Source organism: Chelonia mydas, chromosome 7 (genome assembly GCF_015237465.2).
Source record: "Chelonia mydas isolate rCheMyd1 chromosome 7, rCheMyd1.pri.v2, whole genome shotgun sequence".
In the NCBI taxonomy this organism is placed as follows: domain Eukaryota; kingdom Metazoa; phylum Chordata; order Testudines; family Cheloniidae; genus Chelonia; species Chelonia mydas.
The window spans coordinates 40,895,173-40,922,557 of record NC_057853.1 but is presented as its reverse complement, the minus strand read 5'-3'; the positions used below and the strand labels follow the sequence as shown (position 1 = coordinate 40,922,557).

Here is a 27,385-nt window from a genome sequence, read left to right as displayed (position 1 = left end):
TTGCAGGGACACAGTAGGTTTTAATACCCTTTTTTCAAGGCAAAAGTTGTCAACTATGTAAATACAATACATATATTTTAAAATCAGAGTACTAAAGTCACTACCATTATCAGAATGAGCAAATTCTTGAAGTCTGTCAAACACAAAATGCAGTCATTTAGACAAAACACTGAATAAAAATAGCATATGAAAAAAAACACACTTTTAAAAAAAAAAAAAGTCTTGCGTGGTAAAGTTACAATGATCTTGAGACTCAGTACATTCAACACCATAAAGACTTAATTACACTTAATTGGAAAGTGTTGTGACAGTTTGAAGTTTTCACTTCATTCACAGCATGTTTGTGCCAAGTTTAGTTCCATGTCTCTTATAAGTTAAGTATTTTCACACTGCAAAAATACATAATAAAACAAGATTTAAGTTTAATTCTCTTCTTAGTATCAAAAAGATTTTTGATATCAAAATACATTATGCTAAATTTAGCTGGCAATTAAGTAAAATAGTCAAAAAAACTTCAAACTTTTATATTTGAGTCATGCTACACTTAAGTGACAGTAATTAATCTTTAGCACACCATTAATTTAAAAGTTTACCACACACAGGTTATATTTCACACATGTATATTGGTAACAAAGTAAGTAACAAGAATTCAGATGGGGGTGGATTATTGCTGAATTACTAGCTGCAGTCCATTTCTTGATCATCTACTTCTGGCTCAGGAGGATACAACTCATCCAAAGCCAGCTCTGAAACAGAATATTATTTTACAAATGAATGTCAGAACTTAATTTTACACATCAGATTCCTCAGTTAATGTATTTAAACATAAACATATTAATTTTGGTTAAGAACACAAATGAGCATTATGTATTAAAGGAAACAATAATACTCCGCTCCAGAAGTCCCCTCCTCCCACTCCAGCCCCCCACCAAGAACACCATTTAAAAGACTGCTATCCTGACAGAGTTCAGAATGATTGATCCAGTGAAGTATTCTGTTAACGTGTGTGTTTGTGTTCGATGAACTTTTACTTCACAAAAACATTTTGAAACCCAACCTGAGGCAAGAACCGCTTCAAAAAGCCCCTTGAATTTAGCTGAGTGTTTCCAAATGTTAGCTACCTGTTGAAAATACTACCTATTTATAGTATGTACAGTATTTTAGGGCTAATTTTCATAGTTTACAAAATAAAACAGTTACACCTTCAAAAAGCCACTACCCTGGCAGCAGAGAAACAACATTGTGTTACATGGAAATGTAGAAAGAACTTCAACATTTCCACTATGTAAGCTCGTGAAAATGAGCACTTCTCATTTGGTAAGAATGGATATTAAGGAGCAGGAATATGCAGACAACTGTTCAGCAATGGCAGAGGAGATGATATTGGCTTCAAGAAAGCCTGCATGCTCTGCGGTCCTAAGTGCAAGAAAGCAATCCTGAAGAGAAGAGTGTGAAATTGATGAAGCAGGCACTGAGATCCAGCAGCAGATAATTTCAATATTGTGGCATAACTACTAGTTCAGTGGATTTCTAGATCCTAACATGGGAGGCAACTGATGTCAGCATCAGTTACAAGATGTACATTCCAAATTTAAGTAGAATTCATTATTTGGTGTCTGCTGAGGGACAGATTCATTAAGAACTACATCTATCTTTGAACACAGAGGTTTATGTAAGGCCAGTAAAACATGCTGGAGTCATAGGCAGCATTCTGCAGGAAGGCAAATAATTGGATCTTCTTACTAAACCCTATCCCAAATTCAAGCAGCAATAAAAACCATGAAAAGTTGCTCTTGAGAATGGTAAGATAGTAAGAATGGGTTTTGTTCATTTGATTTAAAAAAAAAAAAAAAAAAAAAAAAAAAAACCACCAACCACCTTTAGTTTCAGCCAGGACCTTACCTTCAGAGGCCTTCAAATTTGGAGTTTTTTTGAGGATGGCTCTGACACCAGGCATGGCTTCATCATATTGATGGAGAACTTCCAGGCAATGTTCATGAAACAGTTTATCTTTTTGAGATAGACTATGTAAGAGCAAAACAGTGTCCCGTAAAAACTGAATAATTCGTTCTCTATACGCACTCAAGTTGCTCTCAGATCTTCTAACCTTCACCCATTGTCTATGCAACATTATAATGAGCGCCTTGACTACCTGCAGAAGAAAGAGTCATATAGGAGATTGTTTTCTAATAGGTAATTTTGTTTTTCTGTTATTTTGTTATGACTTTTACTGGAGTCAGTCATAGCAAGTGTCCAAGTTTCAGGGCACAGTCTAGCAGAGAAATTCAAGCTTCATATTAGAAGGCATCTTTTAAACACTCCTAAATCACAATGTATGTTGTTACTATAACAATGTTAAGTGGAACGTGTCTTCTTTAGTATGTTTAATTAAACAGCTCTAGTTACATACCTCGAGGCTGCACTGGCAATCTGTACCAAGTAGTAAAATTGATGGACTGGAGCAGCACACACACTTAGTCAGGAATCTAACAGTCTAATATAAAAACATGCAGATTGCATTACACTGAGAACTAGGATTCTGGAGATTAAGCAAACACGATTATGTTACAAATAAAGTGGAAATGGCATTTCATTACTAGTTTCAAGGATTCCTGAGTTTTTTTATAACTAACATTGTGTAGATGTTTTGCACAAATCTAACATAACAGTTTTCCAGTGCTACTTTACATTTTGATCCTCCTTCTGACTAGCAAGCAAAACCTCTCCAACACTGGAGATAAAGGGTGCCAGTGTTTGTAGGTAGTGGTAAAATAGAATATATTCAATCTTCACAGCGCACAAAACCCAAACCCCAGCTTCCTTGAAAATTAATGTTAAAGTTACACTGACAGCAGCACAATCAAAAAATAAGTAAGGTCATGCTGAAGTTTAAGAACAGGACTCAAAGTTGACTGTTTTAACTCAAATAAATGCCAAGAATTTACAATGCTAAAGGAACAAAGGACAGTAGCCAACATAGCAAGCCATTACTGTACGTCAGTACAGAAGTGCTACAGCAACAAATCGGAGGCCAGCTTTTCCATATTAGTACTTGTATTATTATGAACAAGTTTGTTTTTCACTTTTCTGTATGGAGAACTGTTTGTCTGGAACAGACTGATTCTATTATATATAATCGCATAATAAAACTTTCCTACTCGTACTAATAGTCCACAAGAACATGGCTGAGTACAGCTGTAAAAATAGTTACAGCTTAATTAAAAATTTCAAATAGCTCTTCCTGAAAACAGAAGTTCCATTTCTTAATACCAGAGCAGATAACTTCAATGTCACAACAAATCAGCTACAAGGCTGACTTTTGGGCAGTACAGGACACTTTCTCCATTATCAGGAAACAACAAGCAAGCACATGTGAAAAGAAAGTCTTTGTTTACCTCTTGTTCCAGCTGAAGCCAAAGCATTTCAGATGCAGATTTATCTGGTCTTGAAGTAATATACATGTACAGTGCAAGAAGAAGACAGGTTTCTGAAATTATATTTAAACAAATTTCATTAATTCTTCTATTAAGTAGTTTGTTTGTTGATACAAATATCTTTTCTCCTGGTGAGGGAGGATAGCCCAGTGGTTTGGGTGCTCATGGGTACTTGTGGGCTGGGATTCATGAGACTTGGGTTCAATTCCTGTGCAACCCTGGACAAATCACTTACTCTCTCTGTGCCTCTGATCATCATCTATAAAATGGGTTGGGGATAATACTTCCCTACCTCATGTGGGTGCTGTAAGGATAAAGATTGCGAGGCACTCTGACACTATGGTGAAGGGACCATAAATACCTAGATAAATTAAAATGTTGGAATAGGTCCTGGAACTTGGAGATACGCAAAGGACACTGCTAGCAGTTCATTCTTCATTATGGAAGGTAAGGAGTTGGCCTCTCTCCATCCTTTTATACCCAAGCATAGAGCAAGGAAAATTAAGGCGCAGGCATGGGCCAAAAGATTCCCATCTCTGGCACATGTACATCAAGAGTGGAATTCATATAGGACAGAAAATCTCTAAGAATCACAGTTGCTGTAAAGATAAGTAAGTTCTTCAGGACTTCTTCATAGTTTGTCGAGGATGAGTTACATAGGCATTTATCTATCAGGACAGATAATGGAGGGTTTAGTGACTGGGATAAGTGTTTGACAGGGTTTTTTTTTTTAGTACACACCCCCCATAATATAAACTTCTCATGATGTGTTAATCATTTGCTATCTTACCTTAACCTATACTTGAAAGATTTGTTTATATATAATAGGAACAGTTAAAATATAAATAAATTATTTGTATTACACAGTTTGCAAACAACACGTCTTTATAAAAATCAAATTTGTTTTAAAATCGTATTCTGCCTTATTCTTTTTAAGGTACAGAGAAACTGAAAAAAATATTAGAAGAACAAACAAAACTTCAGAGGAGGGGGAAGAGAAGACAAGGAAAGGAAGTAGGCAGAAAAGAGGTGGAGATGAGGGGGGCACACATTTAATAGGATCACTCAGATAATTCCAGGAAAGCATCCCATATCTGACAATTTTGGGGATGGAGGGGTATTTTTGTTGTGGTATTTCCATCATAGTCAAGCTTATGATGTCGTCTTTCCGCCAATCCTCAACTGTTGGTTGCTTTTTGGATTTCCATTTTTGCAGCACTAGTCTTTTAAGAATTATTAATGCTCTGCTGAATCAAGTTTTTCATATTTATTCAGCTGCCAATTAATACCCATTAGGTTTAAAATTACATGTTTTGCTTGTAACAATGTTGACAGGAAAAACTTATCTCTAATTAAAATTCTGCCCAAAACATATAAGTGTAAGAACACTGCCAGAGCATATGAGTTAAATTAACACCTGATGAATCACAGTATCAACAATTGTCTAACTTAATATCACCCGTTTTGAACAATCTGACAGGGATCCACTGCATCTTCCATGATTTTCTGATAGATTAATCTTAACTGGAAGTCTAAGAAGCAGTTCAGAGCATTGGTTAAACCTGCTTCCATTGGTTAGCAGAGAATAACTGGCTTAGTTCCACCCTCCCCTACCACCCCTCCTTTTTTTTTTAAAAAAAAAAGGGAATTGTGTTTAATTTTTCTGGGTAATATTTGAAGAAATGAAAGCAGTTTGGGTGGGCCTTGGGCAGTGCATGCATTGGGGTCAACCTGAAGGAAGATGGCATGTTTAATCTGGATATACTGTCACTCCGTTTCTAGATTGAACCTTTCTTTTAATATTATAAAAGGGAGGAAGGTATCATTTTACCAATAAATTGGCTGTTGGTCAATCTCCCTTTTCTAAGATGTGGGGTTTTAAGAGCCAGCTTCATTTTGAGTCAAACCAAGGATGTTCATTATTTGTCTGTTGCCTTTTTAGCTAGTCCATTACAAATTGCTCACCAAGCCAGCAGTTCCATTAATTCTAGTCCAAAGCTAGACTTAAGGGTGGATAAAAATCTACAATTAAAAAAAATTGAAATTGACAATCTGCTAACACTTAAGCTTACTATAATTCTATTACAATAGTTTAAATGAAATATAAATATAATGTTAAGTAGTATATGTTTGCTGCCGAATTTAAAAAAAAAAGTCAAGCCACTAAACTGGTGAAAGTTACTGGCTAAGCACCTGGAATCAGAGTTTGTTGAAGTGCTAAATCAGCTTTTGACAGAAGTAGCCTCTTCTGCAGGTGCAGAGAGAATATTTTCTTCATTTCAGTTTATTAAACTAGTTCAGTGTAATGACTAGTTCATTCAAAGGTAAGAAATCAACTAGGAGTTGAAAAACAGGAAAGCTTGTTTTCCCTCTTCCAATCCATCAATACAAACTAGGTGTGTGAGGATGAGATCTACTAGTTCTAATATCTTGAAGGACATGGAGACAAGAAACAATCAGTTCAATTCACTAACTACAGATAATAATTCCTTTGTTTAATAAATGAGTTAGTTTTAAATGAAAAACATGCTTTGATAAACATTTTTCTTATGTATCCAGCACATTAACAATCACTTTAATAAAAAAAATTAAAATGTTGTTTGTGCATTTTGAATGGAATTTGAACATCCATCCAAATAGAGCTTGATCAAAATTGGAATTAAAGAAGTAGCCATCTTGTAAATAAGAAATATATCGTTCACCAATTTTCTAACATAATAAAAGATGGAAAAATTAAGAATCTGAGTAAATTTAAGTTAAGCTACATAATTGCTTAAATAAATGTGTATAGGTATAGTGCAACCTCCTAGTTAGGAAAAAAGCACCTAATTTATCATACAGGCTACATTTAGTTGCAAATCAGTATGTTTTAATGGTTACCAATCAACGAGAATAAACTTTTCTTTGGGGAAAAAAATATATATATATATATATATATATATATATATATATATATATATATAATCTCAATGCAAAACACAATTAAAAATAGATTTAAACCAAGGTTTCCTGCTTGGTTTTAATCATGATTAAAATCAGTCATTTAAATCAGTCCACTCTGATGCAGCTACCTTTACTAAGCATTACATCAGAAATACTAATTCAGTACATTCTGCACTAGACCATATATGTCTGTTGTAGTTTTCAATAGTTAATTTACGTGGCTTTGGGGAACGGCTATTCAGAATCCCACCATCAGGTAGACTCTTAGAAAAAGACCTTCTACTTGACATTTGTGATGTGTCTAGAGTCCCAAAGCCCCAGAGACCAACAATGTCATTTAAGGTCAGGTACCAATTAGAGGGAAATTGATTTTTACTTCTCAGTAGCACTTTTCCATATTAAACTTTCAACATCTTGAAAGTAGACCTGGAAAATAGCCAAGAGAAATCCACATGGTTATTAAAATTTCAGATTGTTGAAAACTAGCACCAGCTGGCCAGTTCTCAGATAATACTGCATAGTTTGCTTTTCTGAGTTAAGAACTGGCGTAAGACTTATGTAAACACCCATAATTCACACCTATAAAAATATTTTCAACTAAGCTTCATAAATAAGATGTTTAAGAATGATGATAACGATAAGTAATTTCTCTCCTACCTGAATGACAACAAAGTTGAGCAGCTAGCTTCTTGTGATGAATAAGCATGGCCAACAGCCGCACAGTCAGATGGACAGCAGACAAAGGGGTCTCAGGACACACACAGCGAAGCAGCATCTGGCTAGTTAGCAAGTGCCAAAAACTTTTAAAAGGAAATCAGAGTTAGGAATTGGAAACACAACGACTTTAGGAAGCAAATCATTTTACTCAGGATTTTAAACGCTAATGTGGACATGAGACTGTAGCCCCAGTGGTGGGCAACCTGCAGTCCACGGGCCGCAGGTTGCCCACCACTGCTCTAACCAGTGTGACAAAGTTCCTGCTCTACCTTGGTGGGTCTTGCGCTTATTGGCGGATTTGCTCGCCTTGGAGCTTCACGGCAGCCCTCAGCTTGGCCGTTTTTCTGAACCCACAGTCCAGGTCGACTCCTCCTGTGTCTGACCAGGAGTTGGGAGGATCCCGGGCCCACCCTCTACTCCGGGTTCCAGCCCAGGGCCCTGTGGAATGCAGCTGTCTAGAGTGCCTCCTGGAACAGCTGTGCGACAGCTACAACTCCCTGGGCTACTTCCCCTTGGCCTTCTCCCAACACCTTCTTTATCCTCACCATAGGACCTTCCTCCTGGTGTCTGATAATGCTTGTGCACCTCAGTCCTCCAACAGTCCATGTTCTCACTCTCAGCTCCTAGTGCCTCTTGCTCCCAGCTCCTCACACGCACACCACAAACTGAAGTGAGCTCCTTTTTAAAACCCAGGTGCCCTGATTAACCTGCCTTAATTGATTCTAGCAGCTTCTTGATTGGCTGCAGGTGTTCTAATCAGCCTGTCTTAATTGTCTCCAGAAGGTTCCTGATTGTTCTGGAACCTTCCCTGTTACCTTACCCAGGGAAAAGGGACCTACTTAGCCTGGGGCTAATATATCTGCCTTCTATTACTCTCCTATAGCCATCTGGCCCGACACTGTCACACCAGATAAAACACAGGTCTGCTACGCAGCTATTCCTCAAGTTTAGGAGAAAAGCTATTTGTCAGAAGAAAGAAAAACACTCCAAGTAAATAAACTCACTGAGGTACATTTTCAAAGGGGCCTCTAAATCCACCCTCTAAAACTGAACCTGCAGTTATCCAAACAATCACTTGCAGGTCCAAATCTATTTTAGAGGTTTACTCATTTATTAAGTGAGATTTTGTTCACAAACCACATAGCAAGATGTCTGCGTTCTGTACATACTTACCAGTGACTCTGATCATATAACGGAACACATTTAGGGGTATTATGACTATGACAAAGGCTTGAAATATTCTCACTTGCCAGTGACAGATGGGATAATTTCCCACTAGGGCAACAGCAGCTGTGAAGTGTAAGCTTAGCAGAATCAGTTCAGCTTTACTGCTTGTGGGAACCTATCATGTTCATGAGTAACGGAGGCATTGGTGTATCCTCAGTTGCTATTAGAGGCAGTAGCAGAGAGGAATCTGTGATCCTCTCACGTACATAACACTTTTTGCTGAAATCTGTGTGAATCACAGTTTTGCGGAGGAAAATAGGAACTGTTTGGGAATGTAAAACAAAAGGCATGGAATAATTTTCTAAAACATTCTCAAGCTGTCTTTTACCTTATTAGTAACTCAACTGTTGAATTCTCAGCTAGTTTCACCAAAACCTTTAGGCTTTGATTCATGATATTGTCTGTCTGGGAACCTGTTGCTGTAGAAGACAAAGTTAACAGCTGAAGCAGTTTTTTGAACAAAGAATGTTGGGATTGGTCATTATTAGCAGCATCTTGTAGTTCTCCAGTTTGGCCTTGTGGTCTGGAATTTTCTTTTTTATCATCAGATTGATTATTGCACACCATGTTCTTCTCCATCTCAGACACTCTTTTCACTTCAGAAGATAGTAATGTATAAACAACATCCCAGCTGTAATATACCAAGTAATAAAGAACACCTAGAGATGTAATTGTAGTCTCTTGCAGAGTAGATCTAAAATCCTCGGTACTTGATATTATACTTGAGTTAGTTCTAGAAGAACTAACTGATTGATTTTCAGGACTGTTTCTTGACTTTGAAGACAACTGCAGAGCTTGACAGTATGCACTGATATGGTATTCCACTAGAGGTAGAAGATGCACTGCACCTGGGATCTTAAAGCGTTTAAGAAGGAACAGTCCACTCTCACTTTCTGCCAGGTCTCCCTCGGATGATCCTTCATCCATAGCAATCAAGTTCAATCCCATTATTGCAAGTTTTTGAGCTTCTCTTAAAGCAGCAAGAGAAGAAGGAGTTCCATCCTGAGAATAAGTTGTCCTGATGCTGGATATTCCTGTAGATCCTCTAGTAAAAAACAAAATGAAATAGTTCAAAACATGCAATGTACCAAAGGCAGCAAAATGACCATGCATACGTATCCTTTGAACCTCTGGCTATTCATGTTCTGTATGTAATATGAAAAATGAATTGTATTAAGATGTCCAATTTCAAAATAAGACAGTTAAGTCACTGTTTTATGCACATGTGGGAGAAAGAACGCTCTACTAGAGCATCCTTCCCTACCATGCAAGCAGCATAACTTCACAGTTGACCTTACCTTTAGTCCTCCCAGTAGAGTTGCTGCTGGAAGGCCATTTTTCAATGTCTCAGTCAGCTACACACAGTGAATAAATGCAAGTCTGTTTTATTTAAATTGCAAAACAGAAAATATATTCTGAAAGACCCCTTACTCCTACACTACTTTAGGTGTACATTTAAAAAAAAAAATCTGTTATTACTGTTTTATCATTTGCATCCTTAATCTGTTGACACTGACAATGGGACTTTGAGACATTTCCTCCCCACTGATTGTGTGGGGAATTAGCGTATACGTTTTTAATTTTATATATAATTCTCTCTCTATTGTACATTTTTTTTAAAGTATGGTAAATGTTCATTGGATAAACTATTTAGCAGGATTGCCAATGAAGCTCAGTAAAATTAAATGGCTGCATTGATAATTTATTTCCATTGTCTTTGGCAGAGGAACAATTTACATTTAAACTCTATGCAGGTGTCTCCTGGTTTCAGGAGATATGGTAACATAAGTAACCAACTAGTCATTTTCATTATTGCACACACACAGTTTTGCTAAAGTGTAAAATACACCTTAGAGAGTCATTTTTGTACTTTTAAATCTACAGTACTTCCTGTCCCAAGTTTGTCCTGACCAGATGATGATGCATACAAGTACTATGATACTGTCAATTCCTCTCTTCAGAATGATCAGGTGGTGGACAAAGGAATGGATGCTAACACACTATGAAACCTGAAATTCCATACAAGCATTTACATGGTTTCAGCTGCTAGAATACTTCAATTGTACAAAAACTGAAGAGCCTTAAAAAAAAACAACCTCTGCAGTAACGAGTGTAACATGGAAATAATTTCTTAAAAGGAAGAGGAGGAAGTTTGGACTATTATACAAGGAGTAAGAAAGCACTCCTGGAAAAGTCTTATTTATTGTGGAAGTGGTGACCAGCCAGAAAAAGTATCTGGGATATGAGAACATGGATTTTCCCCAGGTTTTTGATCATAAGGAACAGCACAAATAGAGCATGGATACTAGGCTTGTGCATGAAGAACCTGAATCTTCCCTCCAGGTACACATCATAGCATTAATATGATTGGAGTCATGTGGTTTTCATCCATCCGAGCTATAATCCTTAGCAACCTTTTATGCTACACATGCTTAATGCCCTTATCTAATTTTATGTACATGCATACACACACAAACCACCACCAGTTACCATTTCAGTAGAAGTAAATAAATGAGAGAAGCAACAGTTCATATGCTACAGGAGAGCTGAGTGAATAATTGAAGATAAGCATCACAATGCAATTGTTTAAAGAGGCTCTCGCTGCCTGGAACAAATGAGACATTTACTGATGAGACTACGTTAGCTTTAGTTATAGGGAAAGTCACCAGCTGATCAAAGGGTTTCAGTAAGAATCAAAGCCCAAATTGATTTAAAAGGAATCCAGCACAATTTCTGCGAAGAAAGATCTTGTAATATGTAGAAGCCATAAGTGAAGGGCTAAACGAACACAAACAATACATATTTTCCAAACAGTCTAACAGGCAGAATTATGTTATTGCAGGAAATCTGATGCAATGAAGAGAAAACCGGTCACAGGAAACATAGCAGGTAAGAACGAACAATGGAGAGGCTGGGGGGAAGCAACAACAATGGTGGCTCACAGAAATCAGTTGCACAGCCTTTACTTATGTAAATAGTTAGGGCTATGGTATTGAAGACAACGTGGCTTGGAACACAATATTTGGAAAGAGACAAAGCAGTAATACTTATAGAGCAAGTTATTCAAGATGAAGATACTTTAGAAGGTAATCTCAGTACAGGAGAAATTGATTTCTATACAATTAGAAGTCAGAGTGATGAAAAATCAAAAAAGGTGTAAAAAAAAATTCAAGATATGCCCCCAAAATACAACTGGATCTAAAATTATCAGTCCTTTCATATCCAGAGATACAATACACATCAAAGAATTACTGTAGATCCTTTAAAAGTTGGAAATGTATAGGACATTTTAGAACTTATATAACTGCTATGACAGTTGCAGTGCAAACAAGACTCTTAGATAAATGTCCTCCATTACAAGCAATATTGATTAAAAGCATAATTTGACAAGACTTTTATGGTCACTCAATTTTATATGTACCAAAAGACCTCTGAATAATTACATCAAAGAAAACATTTATAAGGTACAAAAACCCCCAAATATCACACAGCAAGATCGAGAGATTGTGAGCAAACAAGTTTGGCAAGACACTGTTAACAAGAGTAACACACAGGATTGTTTACTAGAATAATTAAGCATAGGATAAAATAATTTTGGTACATCAAGTGAAAAGTGATCTACAAAAAGCAGTTAGGCAAACAGAAATGAGCAAAACAATCTCGTAAGCCATGCTACAAGGCCTATGCACTTAAGTTTTTGTCCCACATTCATATTTAAATAAACTTCAAAGGTGCTGTAAATGTACTCCCTGTAAAGAAATAAATTATTACCATTACTAGTCTTTAACAGTTAAAAACTTACGTGTTGAAAAAGTTAGGCTGCAAGATAGATCCAGATAGCACTTCAGAGTTGCTGCTAAGAAGATGACAGAGTCCTAGTAATGACCCAGGGGCAATAGGCTGTTTCATCAGTGCATTTAGTAACACAGAACCTGCAAAGACATATAAATGCCTTAGGATGTTCTTTTCTATTCATTGAAATGTGAAACTAAAAGGCTGTCACTGAAACAAGGAATCTAAACTCCAACAGACTACACAGTATTTGTGGTACACCTAACAAAAATGTGAATTTAAGATTTATATGGAATATTTTTTTCACCTTAATTATGGAAACAGATCTCCAAACATGAATTACATTTTTATGTCAATAGTCATCACCACAGAAACATATCCATAGAGTCCCTATCACATCTCAATTTAGTAAAATGCCTTAGCCAAAGGCCTCGTAACACACTTACTCTATCTAGTTACTTATTTGGCCCCCAGGACAGTATCCAAGAGCCAAACTAGGTGTTAACAGATATAATGCCACCCTGACCTCAGAATAAAATAGTATACTGGTAGCTTCCTCGTGTTGAAGGCTTGGAGATGCTGCTATCCTCTTACTGTATGTACTTATATTAAAAAAACAAAACAAAAAAAAACCCAACACACCTCTTCTTTCCTCTCTTCTACATCTACTTACTATAAAAGCAATCATTACATCAATTGATTTGGAGTCAAAGAAAGAGGTGGCCAAATAATTACACCACAGAAATTCTTCAACCCATATCTTTCCACTAATGCCAAAGTGAATATTTTTTTGAGGGAGGTTAGATCAATATAGGATAACAATATCTTCCTACAAGTTCTAGATTACGATCCCAGTCTTAACAACGAAAGCATTATTCCATCACCACCTTCCTGAACAATAATATTGTACTTCGTACACTACATAATAACGTTGTTTAATAGAAGCATACCCAGTGTTCCTTAGACAGCTTCTGGCTCTGGTGCCACCTAATTTCTGAATTAAGAAGATAGAGTTACCTTGGGTGTTTTGTCTTTGAACAAAACTGTAAGTCACATTTCTCTCCATCACTTCTTGCGTCACAAGTTCAGTTTCAGGACACGGGGTCTTACTGTCTGAAACAAAAAGGTACAGTCATGCAAGTAGTAAAACCAGCTCCTTATACATTTGTAACTGTATTTAATCAACATGCATATTCAATCAGATAACAGTTGTGATATAGCTAGTAAGTATCTGGAGAAAAAAGTGTAATTATGAATTACATTACTTTGCCTTAACTCAGTTACTTCAAACAAAGTCTCAAGAGTTAATCCTGATGTGGCAACCATAATTCATCCCTCTGCACTAGACAGTGAGAAAGTCAACAGAAAAAGTGTGCCTTTGCTCTACAGTTTAGTCATAGGCTAGTTCAACATTACCATTCCAGAGTGATTTTTTGGAAAAAAAAAAAAAAAATTAGTTAGTAGACAGTCAACATTAGTTGTCAAGGAGTGAGGATATAAGTGAACCTAGATTTTCAGAGTGACCATGCAGTCCTCAACAATACTTAACACTTTTATAGTTCTTTCCACTTGTCAAAGTGCTTTACTATGTAATCAGAGATATCCCTGGAACTCCTTGCCCAAAGTTACAATTAAGACCAAAACCTTAGCCAGATTCAAAAAAAGATATTAGCTATTTATATGGATAACAAGAATACTGAGTGTTGTAACAGTAATTCCTAAAGATCCAGTGTTTTGAAATGGATGTGTAAGTATTTATACTTCACAGCTATTGCGAGGTTTCTTGTACTTTTCTTCTAAAGCAGCTGGTATTGCCCATTGTTTGTGACAGGATACTGGACTAGATGGACAACTGCCCTGATTCAGCATAGTTGCTCCTATAAAGGTTAGCTGATCGTTTGGCCATTTGCAGATCTGAGCAGATTTCTTAGCTTTATCATTTCCTAGCATTAATCTGTGACTCTGCCACGTGTGCATTACTTCACTTTACACCACTGTATTTAGTTCTTTGTTTTCTCAGCTTCAAATTGTCTTTTAAAGTATTCTTTACTTATCTACATCATTTTTTAAATATTTATTTTTAAGAGATAGATGAACTATTACATCCTTTTGGCAGACTTTTGCCATATTACCAACCTTCTAGAAGACATGAAATTTTAATCACTGTTTCGGTGTATGGACCTGATCCTGCACCCCTTACTCTCACAAAGAATCTAATGAGTAATTCCATTTACTTCATTGAGAGAATCTTGCAGAGTCAGATTTCTCAAAGTAGGGTTCTCCAATAGTCATGTACTCTTCCAGTGTCCAGCAACTGAAACAATTTTATTAATGGTATTTAATCCCCAAATCCATGCAAAACTAATAATTGTGTAAACAGTCTTCCAAATCCTTCATTGAGAGTAAACACACAGAATACATACATCCCTTCCTTTTTGAAGCGAAAGAAATATTAGGCTATTAAACAACAAGAGGTACTAATCCAAAAATCCAGAAAGAGATGTTAAATAAGGTAATTATTCAAGAGGAAAGAACTAAGTATCTGGGATATGAGATAACATGGATTTTCCCCAGGTTTTTGGTCATAGGGAACAGCACAAATAGAGCATGGATACTAGGCTTGTGCATGAAGAACCCAAGTCTTCCCTAAAAAACTAAGACAGCACAGGAAGCATCGTCACTTTTATGCAACGTGCACATTTAAATCCATGCCTTTCAATATAAAACTCCCACTAGTGCTAACAGAAGTTTCATAGTTGACTGAGGGTATGTCCATTTATTTATTTATTGCATCTAGTCTAGACGTGATAAATCGACCGCTGAGCACTCTCCCATAGACTCCAGTACTCCACCAGGGCGAGAGGCGCAGGCAGAGTCGACGGGAGAGCGACAGCAGTTGACTTACCACAGTGAAGACGCCGCAGTAAGTACATTGACTTCAGCTACGTTACTGACGTTGCTGAAGTTGTGTAACTTAGATCTATCCCCCCTTCCCAGTGTAGACCATGCCTGAGAGCAATATTCATGGTCCTGAGACTGTACATGAGGTCTAGAGCAAATTTCAGCCAGAGGGAGTTAATACAACTAGCTGCACAGGAGAAGAAAAGAGAATTTTTGAGTGGAAAGCCAGAGCATTTTATTGTGGTAAGTGAAGGAAGGCCCTACAAACTGTTCATACATACAAGACAAATACAAGCAACAGTGAAACCCAAAGCTTTACATCTAGCTACTTTTTGGATGCTATAAAAACAGTGCCTTACCCTCCTTGTTCAAAGAAGTCTCAGCAGGCAAATTTGCTGCAGAACAGGATACTTTAAGGGACATGTCAGCGCTGAAAGTCTCTTTTGTAGGAAAAGATTTTTTTCCAGTCTGAAGAGAACATCCTTCCAATTTTACAATTCTGGAGGGACTCTTCTTAGGGCTAAAAGATTAAATCAAATGCTTGGATAAAGGACTACTTGGGCTAATTTCTGAATGTTACTAATAAGAAGTATCACACTTTTTTTTAAAATACACATCAGTTTCCATGAATTCTGATGTGTCATAGGTATTGCATTATGTACTAATTTATTCAAAGACAAAATTGCACATTTTGAAGTGTTTGCTAACACTCTGTAAAATCATAAAACAAGTTATTTCACAAAATACACGAACATACTACGTTTCCACCTGTATTTACAGTACTGTTAGTGTATGTTATTTACACTTGAATTACTTAACTAGCTAGAGCATGATCCAGCTCAAAATACATATAGCTTTTTGGGCAATGCAAGATGTGGATTCTGGCTGAAAAAGTCAAACTTACTTTGTTGGGGAAGAGGTCAACTTACTGCAGGTCAACAGAAAAAAAAAATCTGTTAAGACAGTGGAAGAGTTCACAGGAGAGCATCTCGTCTTCTGGGCTCTACAACTTCCTATTATGAATCCACTGTCTCACCGGTTATGGCTGTACAGGCATGTAGCATATTACAAGATTAAAGTTAGAGTAACCCCCCCCTCAAGCAGCTCCAAGAGGTAAAACATGTGGGTCCTGATCCAGCTCTCAATTTAAAAACAAACAAGGCACAGGGAACTTTAAAATCCCATCATACAAGTGTCTGGGACTGGTGGGGGCCAGAGCAAAAAAGAGAGAGACATCCTCCCAGGCTAACGGAGGACAAAGGTACCATGTTAGGTGAACTTCTGCAACATAGAATCATAGGGCTTGAAGGGACCTCGAGAGGTCATCTAGTCTAGTCCCCTGAACTCATAGCAGGACTAAGTATTATCTAGACTATCCCTGACAGGTCTTTGTCTAACCTGCTCTTAAAAATCTCCAGCGGTGGAAATTCTACAACCTCCCTAGGCAATTTATTCCAGTGCTTAACCACCCTGACAGTTAGGAAGTTTTTCCTAATGTCCAACCTAAACCTCCCTTGCTGCAATTTAAGCCCATTGCTTCTTGTCCTATCCTCAGACGTTAAGAAGAACAATTTTTCTCCCTCCTCCTTGTAACAACCTTTTATGTACTTGAAAACTGTTATGTCCCCTCTCAGTCTTCTCTTTTCCAGACTAAACAAACCCAATTTTTTCAATCTTTCCTCATAAGTCATGTTTTCTAGACCTTTAAATGATTACAGATAACAGTGCATGCACTATGGTAAGAGTTTGAACTCAAAACATTTCATATTAAAGAAATTTTCCATGCATTAAGTGAAAGAGTTCTCTTTGGCCTTACAAAAGACCCTGGAAAACTGAAGAGTTTTTAATCTGAGTAATAAATATTTTTAGAGCTGTATCAAAACATGCTTTGAATAAACCTGAAACACAAATGTCAATAAACCTAACATTTTAAAATTCACAGTAAAGGACACATTTTAGCTAGAAGCAACTTTACAATGAAAAGATACTAAATCAGAGCTTTATACTTCAGACTTTAGCTTTGTTATTTTATACCCCGGAAACCTAATTTTCATACACTTTATTTGTTCATGTGATATTTGTGCTGCGTTTGACAAAAGAATGCTAGTGCACTGCAATTTTCAACACCTTTGCTCTTTGACACCAATCGAGTTATGCCAGCAGAGAAGTTGCTCTGCAATGTTTAATGAAACTCCATACATGAAATAATTCACATTTGAATTTTCTGTCTTTCGAAACTATTTGGTACCTGTCATTTGTAACTGACGGAGTAACAGGCTTAGTTCTTTCACAGTTCTGAAGTTTTGCTCTCAATTCATTCATTTCAGCATCTTTAAACTGCAACTCTGACTGCAATGACTGTAACTGAAAGAGGACTATAAGTGAGTAATTTTGCATTAAACACTATATAAACTGGAAGAGTAACAAACACAGAATCATAGAAATGGAGGGCTGGAAGGAACCACAATAGGTCATCTAGTCCATTCCATCCCCTGCTTCCCTCCCCCCAGTGGTGTGGCAGAATTAAGTATACTTAAACCATCCTGACAGTGTTTGACTAACGTATTCTTTAAAACCTTCAATGACTGGGATGTTACAGCATAAGTTTGTTGACCTTTGATGCATGACTTGAGCTCAGATCAGGAATAATCATTTCTATCTTAGAAAGAGTTAAGATGTTTGCTAAATTAGTGCAAATGAAACTAATGCTATAATTCATACAGGAATAAGCAAAGAAACAAACATTTTAAAGTAGGCTTTGCAGTGAGTCTGATTCCTAGTATTTAGCCTGTGGCCTACTGGTAGTAATAATTAGCATAAGGCCACATTAGGCCTAATACAAGTTAGCATTAGTAAGTAACCTTGGTCAGAAGAGTTAACAATATATATATTTTGTGGTTAAATTGTCTAGACAGCAAAGGTTTTATTTAGCCAGGCTTCCTTAACAGGACTGCATACAGAACAATCTATCGGTGCAAATGCTTACAACAGTTGTCCCAAAAATAAATAGCAGGAATAGAAAATATAAACAAAAAGACAAGACTTAATCAAATATGGTCTTGGAAATAGGTGGATGTAAGGAATAGGTGGCTAAAAAGGGAATCATACCCAGCTCTCAGAAGGACCTTGGAATAACAGGTTGGTGACCACCTTAATGCTAAATCTCATCTTAAGGGGAACCCACAGATCCGCAGATTCATGAGTATACATGATGTGGATTCTGCTGTCATTCTTGTTTTTCTAGTTCTGTGATTTTGCTTATCTTGATCATGCTCTTAATAAAACTAAAGTCTCTGTGTGTGCGTCTCACCAATCATCTTCTTAGCCCTGGTCTACACTGGGGCGGGGAGTCGATGTAAGGTACACAACTTCAGCTACGAGAATAGCGTAGCTGAAGTCGACATACCTAGATCGACTTACTGCCGCGTCTTCACACCGGTGAGTGGACTGCTGCCGCTCCCCCATCGACTCTGCTTGCACCTCTTGCAGTGCTGGAGTTCCGGAGTCGACGGGAGAGCATTCGGGAATCGATCACTATCCGGCGGGTAGCGCAGACCTACCCTTAATCTCTAAGTAGTCACCAAGGAGCAAACCTATTAATGACAAGGGCATAAAGTTTCAACTGCTATTGAGAAGCTTTAAGATAACCTTCCCTTTCAAGTCAGCGTCAAAAGAAAAGGGCTTTGCCACGAAGATACTTGTTTATGCTAATAATTCACCTTTTGCTCAGCTACCACCAACCTTCCCATGCTTACATATAGATTACCATACTACTACACCAAAACTACAGTTATTAACGCAATGCAACCTAAGCCAAAACACTCAGTTCATTTGTACGCTATCCCAGCTGAGAATCAGATACAACACAACACAACCAAACATTAGTACAATAAGGCAAACTCATCATGATGGTTACTGTAGTTAATTGCTACTCAAGGGAGGACGCACTAGAGGACCCGAGCAGTGGGGTAAGCAGCAGCAGCAACCTTTCACAGTGCTTTTGGGGGAAAACTGAAGAGACAGAAAGTTGGAGTTCGGCTGTAGAAACAGAAATACAATGCTTTTTCAGTTTTCAGTTATGGGGCTGTAATTCTAGTTCCAGGTCCTTCCAAAAGCCACTTGTGCAACACTCCTATAATTTGTTAGAAGAGCATCACCACTGTCCCCTATGAGGAAGTTATCCCATAATTTGGTTGCCTATTTTTTCCTGTATGTAACTTCGCTGGATAAAAAAATTAGAGGAAAGTTTGCTTTAAGTGCCCTTCTCTTGATTAGGTAATGACTGTCACTTAAGCAAAATAGAATCAAACAAACAATTGAGCTTTTCCACATAAGAAGTTAGACAGCTATCACAGGGGGAGAAAAAACAAAACAAAACAAAAAACAAACCACACAGGCTACCTTTTTGGAGAACTCCTTTTCTTTTTCACTTAGTGTCTGATCTTTTTCCTTTTCCAATAGCATGTATGATCTTCTCTGTTCCTCCAAAGTGCATTCCATCTGCAGCATTGAGTCCCGCAAAATTTTAATTTCTCCATTTTTAATAAGGATTTCATCCTGTATTTCTTTCAGCTGCAAGCAGAGCATACCTTTAAGAAGTGTGGATTTACAACACTGATATTATGGATTCAATTCAGCCAAAAACAATAGAAATCACAATTTTGGCCTAGAGTTGTTCTCCTGAAGGGTAACCTGATTTGTTTTTTAAGCAGATTGGCCTTCTGCAGATCCAGGTATCCTAATCAAGGTGATTAAAGATACCTGAAACAGGACTTAATCCAAAGGTCACAAATTAAACCACCACCAAAAATTGCTATAATAACCAGTACACCAGCCGATTAAGAAAAAAAGAGGCAATTAACCTTTTGCTTAACTTCTTCATGTTGTGTTTGCAGTACTTCAAATCCAAATGTGTCTTTAATTCCAATATCTTCAGTGCCATTTCCTGGTGAAAAGAGGGAATTCTGATACCAACTCCACTTTGAAGCATATAACAAGTTATTATTGATAACATTTCAACATCTCACTTTTTTATTATTACTCATCACATATTTTCTAGCTTGTAAGGATTATATTTTTATTGGTAAATGTCAGTAAATGTCAATTTCACCATACACATGCAAACTAATGAAAAAATATTTCTGTCAATCAAAATTTACAGACCGGGAAAGTGTGAAAAATGTTATTTGGGAACTCAGTTTGATTTAAGCATATTTACTTTGTATAGTTTGAAACGTGATGTTGACAATTTGTGTTTTTATAGTTATAAAGCTTTAACTTTTTGAATGTCAACATCTACTGTCATTAAATAATTGTCTGACCTCACCCCCATAGTTTCCCACAACTGTGAAAATTTAAATTGATAAAAATTGAAAAAAATGCTTTAAAATAATCAATGTCATCCACTGAAAATTATAAAACAAATAAAAAAAGAATTCTGCCAAGACTATATATATATATAGTTATTGTGGAAATAGAAGTATCAGTAGACATACACACACACACAAGTATTTTGGCACCAAGTCAGGAAATTGATACTTCTATTTCCACAATAACTTTACTATAACCCATCCATTAGGATTTCTTTACTCAAAAAACAAACAAAAAAACCCAACAAAGCAAGCAACTTGTAACGAGGGTTGATAAAATCAAGTTTTTAAAAATTTACGATTTTTATTTTGTCATTTAAATTATAAGAAGTGTTTCTTTTAAAAAATAAGCCTGTTTAAAATAAAATCTGAATTTAATGCAAAATATGTTAAGGCCTAAACTTCTTATAATCTCAAAACATTTAAATAAAAACGTTAAATCCAGAAGCCTCTATCAAAAATTTAAGTTGAAGTGTGCTTTTTTCTCCATAAAGAAAAAATCAGGGGAAAAACCATCAAGTTTTCAAGGTCAAGCTTTATAAATATGGCACAACAGGTTATGTAGTGTAATAAGGACTTGTTTGGTTTAGTAAGAATTAAATGTATATGCTGTTTTGTGTGTTTAATTAAATTCCATTTACCATCCTCATTCAGCTTGACAAATCATGAGCAAAAAGTTAATTATCTACTAAATAAGCAATGTATCATTGATTTTCTGCCATACTAAAGTGTACAATTAATAAAGAAGAATCTGAAAATATAAAGGTATATCACTGCTTAAAATAACGTATACTATAGTGTACTCTCCTAGGTAGCAAAAAGATGTATCAAATCTAGGGGAAAAGGCTCTACTTAGTTGTAAATCAACATCTTTGAATGGTTATAAACCAATAAGAATGCACCTTTCTTTAGAAAATAACTAACGTACAAATGGAAAAGTTCATTAAAATCAATTATTTAAATTGAGGTTTTCCACTTGAAGATTTAAATCAATCCACCCTATTTGCAGTACCTTAGACTACTGAAATAATTGGCCACAGGTTGATTCTCCACCACCAAGAACTTTTAAATCTAAATTGCATATTTTTCTAAAAGATATGCTGTAGAAATTATTTTGGGGAAGTTCTATGGTTTGTTTTATACAGGAGGTCAGACTAGATCAGGGATGGGCAAACTATGGCCCGCAGGCCGGATCCAGCCCACCAGCCATTTTAATCCAGCCCTTGAGCTCCCACGGGGGAGCGGGGTCTGGGGCTTGCCCCACTCCGGCGCTCAAACCAGGGAGCAGGGTCGGGGGCCACTCCATGCGGCTCCAGAAAGCAGCAGCATGGCCCCACTCCAGCTCCTACACGTAGGGGCAGCCGGGGGCTCCGCTCCACACACTGCCCCTGCCCCAAGCACCACCCCCACAGCTCATTGGCCAGGAACTGTGGCCAATGGGAGCTGCAGGGGCGGTGCCTGCAGACAGGGCAGCAAGCAGCAGAGCCACCTGCCCATGCATCTGCATAGGAGCCGGAGAGGGGCTATGCCGCTGCTTCCGGGAACCACTTGAGGTAAGCACTGCCCGAAACCTGCATCCCTGAGCGCGCCCCTCCGACCCCAACCCCTGCCCCAGCCTTGATCCACCTCCCACCCTCCGAACCCCTTGGTCCCAGCTCAGAGCACCCTCCAGAACTCCAAAGCCCTCATCCACAGCCCCACCGCAGAGCCTGCACCCCCAGCCAGAGCCCTCACCCCCCCATGCCTCTGTTCCAGCCCAGATCCCCCTCCCGCCCTCCAAACTCCTCGGTCCCAGCCCAGAGCACCCTCCTACCTCATCCTCAGCCCTACCCTGGAGCCTGCACCCCCAGCTGGAGCCCTCACCCTCCCTGCTCCCCACCCTCGCCCCAGCCTGGAGCCCCCTCCTGCACTCTAACCTCCTAATTTCTGGCCCTCACCCCCAGCCAGAGCCCTCGCCCTCTCCCACACCCCAACCCCCATTTCATGAACATCCATGGCCCGCCATACTATTTCTACACTCAGATGTGGCCCTTGGGCCAAAAGGTTTGCCCACCCCTGGTCTAGATGACCACAACGGTCACTTCTGGCCTTAGGAACTATGAAATTAGAAGAATTTAAACATCTAGTTTACTTTTTGATATTTATCCTGATTGTTTACTTTTTGAATTCTTCCTCCATGAAAGTTGACTTAAAAAATAAACAAAAAAACCCTGGATTCTATTTTTCTTTTAGGTTCCTATCCACTTTGACTTGTTTGGATTATAAACACTACTGGATTTCTAACGTATGCAATCACTTCTATTGGTCTTAAGTTTGTAGAAGATTCTTTTCTCCTACTCCATTCTCACACAAGCCACTTAGATTTTAAGCCAAATTCAATAGAAAGTGTCCTTTAAGCGTACACATTGTTATCACAGATAAGCAATGAGCTCAGAACACCAGGTATTCTCCAGTGCCCACCCATCAAATATTAAACTGGCATAAACCTGGGCTCTGAATTTGTGGCTAGCTCCACGCACCAGCCCACAGTTTTGCCTACAAAACAGAAGCTTCAGGGTTAAGGATCTATTTAGCTTTTATAAATTCAGACACTAACCAGTTAAGGCTAAATTCCTAACAATTAAATTTTTTTCTTTTCTATTACAGCTTACAAGGAGTCAACTGGCAGGCACTCATACCTGAGATATTTTTCTTCTGTTTGTAAGGTACTATGTAAACTATGCATGTATCACCGATGAAACACAGCCACATTCAGCATGCTATACAGTTTTCGGGGGGGGGGGGGGGGGTGATGATGGGAAGAGAGGGAGCATTTTGGCCAGGGCATGGGTAAACTTCTACTCTCACAAATGCTCCAGGACCTTCCACATACTGGCCAAAGAGTCAGGAACATGGATATTCCTGTCTTATCTGAAAGACTCCATATTCAATCAAGTCACACAAAATTCAATTTACGTACTCTGAAAGGTTGATTTAAACTCTATTTAAACCCCATTTAAACCCTGCTAGGATTTAAAAGTGATGTTCCAGGGAAGTGAGGTATTTCATAACCAGTGCTTAGACCACTAGTAGATTCTCATTAATATTACAAATGTTATAAACAGTAGTGCAGATAACAACTGAGGTTTGTTTTGGCCAGAAAAAGTTATTGATCAGCGTTTACAATGAGTAGAAGATCCCACCCATTCAGAGGATTTAAGTTTATTGCATGATATTTATGAACAGGTCACCTTCCCTTCTCTCCCAAAAGGGAATTTAAAAATCACTTGTGCGTATGACAGATATTACACAATCACGTGTAGCCTAGTGGTTAGAACTGAAGTCTGGGAAGCCAGGTATTCTAATTCCATTTCTGCCTCACATTTGCTGCTTGTCCATCAGCAAGCTACTTCCCCTTACAGTAGCACCTGGTTCAGAGCCATTGTGACACTGAGTTAAAGCTTGCTAAATTGACTTACTTTCCTTAGAATAAGGCGTTGCACACACACAAAAAACTGTGCTATCATATCAAAGTGTGATCTTTCCAAATGATTACACCTACAAATATTTGGAGCACAGCTTCTGAGTACTTCTTACTTAATGCTATTTTATCACATGTAGTCATACTATTTGCCAAGCTCTATAACTAGTTCTTTAAGGCATATCATTAGATGTACATACCAACTCTTGACAGTTAAGTTATCCAAAAATTAAGATTCCCCTGATGATTAGAACACTTTCCCCCACTAATTCTGGTAACTCAAGATAGCTTCAAGAACATAAATGAACATTTCAGCAACAGTGAAATTTACTTTGGGGCTGAGATTAAAGAATCTATTCAAAAGATAATTACTTTAGACATTTTTCTAGGAAGAACAAGTTCAGCATGTCAATCCCCAGATCTGGAAAATAAGGAGACATCAAGGCATTCACATCCCCAATTATAGTCCCATATTCCAAGACTACACATACCGAACTGGTCTTTCATATCTTTTTCTGCACTAGAGGCAACACTCCATTGTTCAATATTCAAAGACTTTTGATTGGTGTTGTTTGGGGTTAAGGATGGTCTAGCATTCTGCTCGGGTTTCTGGATGTGTGTTGTTCTAGAATGAGTATTTGAGTCTAGAACTTGTGATAAAGCCTGTGAGGCAATTATATCTATTTCTTCCAAGTCATCAGCTGTGAAGTCATCATTGTCTCCAAAAGGATCTTCTGTTTGTTTGGACTTTGACTCAAAGCTTTTGTAACGCTTGTTTGGGGGAAAGCCATCTCCGTGGTTCCCGACAGATCCTCGACTAGTGGATTCTCGATAAACAGAAGACGAAGCCATAATCTGTGCCTGATCCACACCATATAATATGGAGCTATTTCTCTTCTTATTCCCAAATAATGAGTTCACCGACATTCTGTATAAATATTTACCCTACGAAACAAAACAAAAACATTACATTTTAATGCTCAAAGGACCTTTTTCCCAATTAAATTTATTCCACAAAATACAAACAATTGAACATATGAAGAAACAAGTGTGCTACCACACAGTGATCTGGGTTCAAGAGTCTTCAGCACAGTCCATCACTAACTGACTGGAAAAGATGAAGCGATGTTGCAAACTCCAGAGCTTCCCATCCATTTAGAAAGCGATTTTGGATCATTTAAGGTAGAGCAACCTAGAAACATATGTTTTTCACGCCATCAGAAATGAACAAAAGAAACAACTGTAGTTTTGTTTACATCCATAAGAATAATGTCATTCTACAGAATATTACTTAACACCATGGAAATTTAACCAAGAGGAAACTATCCATGAATCAAAAGGGCCAACCACCCTTTGAAAAACAGCTCTGGAGGAGGCCAGAAAAAGGAGGAGACATGCCCCTGTTCTTTCTTCCTACAGAAGGCTGCATGACCTTGAAATTCTGCTCTTCATGTTTTCCAAGAGCAAGACACAACATGGTCTTATTTTTAGAGTCTCTGTATCAGCTAAACAAGAACATAAAACTGTCACAGCAACATATTTTTTGAAGTGGCATTAGATTCTAAAGCAATCTCGTGTCAAATTTGACTAGCTGATACATAGGATCAGCTAACATTTTGAACAAAAGAATGCCTGATAACACCATTACAGTTTTATTTTAATTCCCCCAATTAGAAAAGCAGCTTTCTGACATATGCATAGTAAAATACTATCTGGAGATTACTCTGATTTTAAAGTTTAGAACACACTAAAGATATTTAGTTTCTTGATAGTTGTCCCCTTAGCATCAAAGTACCCATATATGACATACATCAAGTGGTACAGACTTCTGCCAGTCCTGCCACGATCTGTTTTAGAAAGCAACATTTAACTCTAAGGCCTGATCTACAGTAGGAAATTAGGTCAGTATAACTACATCGCACAGAGGTGTGAAAAATCCACAAACCTGAGTGACACGGTTAAACCAACCTAACCCATGGTGTAGACCGCATTAGGTCAAGGGATTAAGTCTCCTGTCAACCTTGTTACTACCTCTCAAGGAAGCAGAGTACGTATGTCAACAGGAAAAGCCCTCCAGTTGATGCAAATAGTGTCTTCACTGAAACACTACAGCAGTGCAGCATTTTAACTGTAGACAAGCCATAATCATCAGATGTTCTTTAAAAGGTTTCTAAAAGCTAGGGGCCTAAGTCATTCTCCAGTGTCTCATTAAATAAAGTAGTACAAAATTAGTCTGAGTATCAAAAATATTTCTATAAAACTATGAAATTGGTTCTCCCAAAGGAAATGTTAGAAACCTCATTCTGTTTGGGACATTCAAAAGTACCACTCCTCCCCCCAAAAACCACAAGCCCACCACTATAGACAGGAGTATTTTTAAGTAAATAACCTAAAAGGTCTTTAACATCTCTGATTTCTACTATTTGAAAATAAAGTACTACTCATATAAGAAAGACATCAGTTTTGCTTTGATATTTTCTGGATTGCTTTTACATTAACACAAACCACATCATATCAAGATTATGTTAAATTCTCTAATGCAGGGCAGTGAAGGTGCATCACTCGATTCAGTTACATTACACAGAAAAGTTAACTGGGCAGATAAAAGTAATTCAGGAAAAAATTAAGAAGACACCTGTCGCCATAAGCAATATATTTCTAACCACAATCACTGGTTTTGAACGAACTCTGGCTGATACATTATCTCCAGCCGGAGTTCGCTCTGGCGCCATAGGAGACAAGCCAAACAGAAACACTCCTGCAGGTCTGACGGATGCCAAAACAAGCCAACTGGGGAAGCAAAAGCCAGGCTGGGCCCTGGAGTCCGTCTGTCCATATTTAAGGATCAGATCCTCTATGACCACTCCGGGCTCTTGTCCTACAGCCCTTCCTCGGACACGCTGGCGGGATGGGACCCTCCTGAACAGCGAGCAGAGCTGACCGCAGCTTGCACGGTCTCCCGATGTACCTGTGCGCACAGCCCCGCCCCTCGCACCCCCGGGCCAGGCGGTTTGTGGCTCCCACCCCGGACAGTCTCGGGAGCAAGAGCTCCGAGCACACTCCCCCCGCAGCGCGGGGCTAGCGCTGTCCGATCCCAGCTGCCCGCACTGCCTCCTCAAGGCAGCCCCTGCCCAGGAAAACACCCTGCCCCGCGGGGCGACAGGCGGGCCCGTTACCGCGAGGGCTTCCGCTTGATCGCCGCTCACACAGGGGCCAGGAACGAGGCTCCGCCTCACCGCTGCGGTCCCGGCATCGCGGCCTTCCCAATGGGGTGCGCTCCCCCGCCCCCACCTGCCTTTCCACGCTCTCTGGCCGCGCCAGTCAGCGCAGCCAATCGGCGGCGAGCAGTTATTCCCACTACCCAATCAGAGCACCGCCGGCCAGCATCACTCGCTCCGGCAGCCTCGGAGGATCTGCTAGAGAGGGGCGTGGAGCTGCCGGATGTAAGAGTCTCAGCGATTGGCCAGCTCTGTAACTTTGTCAGTGGTTGGTCACGCACTCGCCTGAGGGATAAGGCCTCGAATAGCAGGCCCCGTTTCGTG

The 27,385-nt window shown here is 38.5% G+C and overlaps 1 protein-coding gene across 9 annotated transcripts; it reads right to left on the bottom strand.

The window, feature by feature from the left end:
• Window positions 1-27,156, bottom strand: LOC102944948 (ATR interacting protein). 9 transcript variants are annotated; one of them, XM_007055588.4, is made up of 14 exons: window positions 27,020-27,156; window positions 24,335-24,788; window positions 19,877-19,959; window positions 19,416-19,586; window positions 17,263-17,378; window positions 15,374-15,534; window positions 13,131-13,226; window positions 12,124-12,253; window positions 8,650-9,366; window positions 7,035-7,177; window positions 3,396-3,487; window positions 2,411-2,494; window positions 1,903-2,152; window positions 1-746 (listed from the first exon to the last, which is right to left on the bottom strand). In XM_007055588.4, the coding sequence occupies exons 2-14, from the start codon at window positions 24,768-24,770 to the stop codon at window positions 679-681; spliced, it is 2,547 nt and encodes an 848-aa protein (XP_007055650.1). In that variant the 5' UTR covers window positions 24,771-24,788; window positions 27,020-27,156; the 3' UTR covers window positions 1-678. The 9 variants fall into 9 exon arrangements, with proteins under 9 accessions (XP_007055650.1, XP_037759871.1, XP_027673796.1 ...); XM_037903943.1 differs by having other exon boundaries at window positions 27,050-27,144; XM_027817995.3 differs by having other exon boundaries at window positions 27,080-27,135.
• Window positions 27,157-27,385: the final 229 nt, after the last annotated feature.

Excerpts from the sequence above, each read along its gene's own strand:
- LOC102944948 (XM_043552474.1), bottom strand. The coding sequence starts at position 26,575 with ATGGCGCCAGAGCGAACTCCGGCTGGAGATAATGTATCAGCCAGAGTT. Across the intron at positions 13,227-15,373 it reads GACTTCTTTGAACAAGGAGG|ACAGTAAGACCCCGTGTCCT; the intron begins GTAAGGCACTGT and ends TTTTTGTTTCAG. Across the intron at positions 2,153-2,410 it reads ATTGCCAGTGCAGCCTCGAG|GTAGTCAAGGCGCTCATTAT; the intron begins GTATGTAACTAG and ends TTTCTTCTGCAG.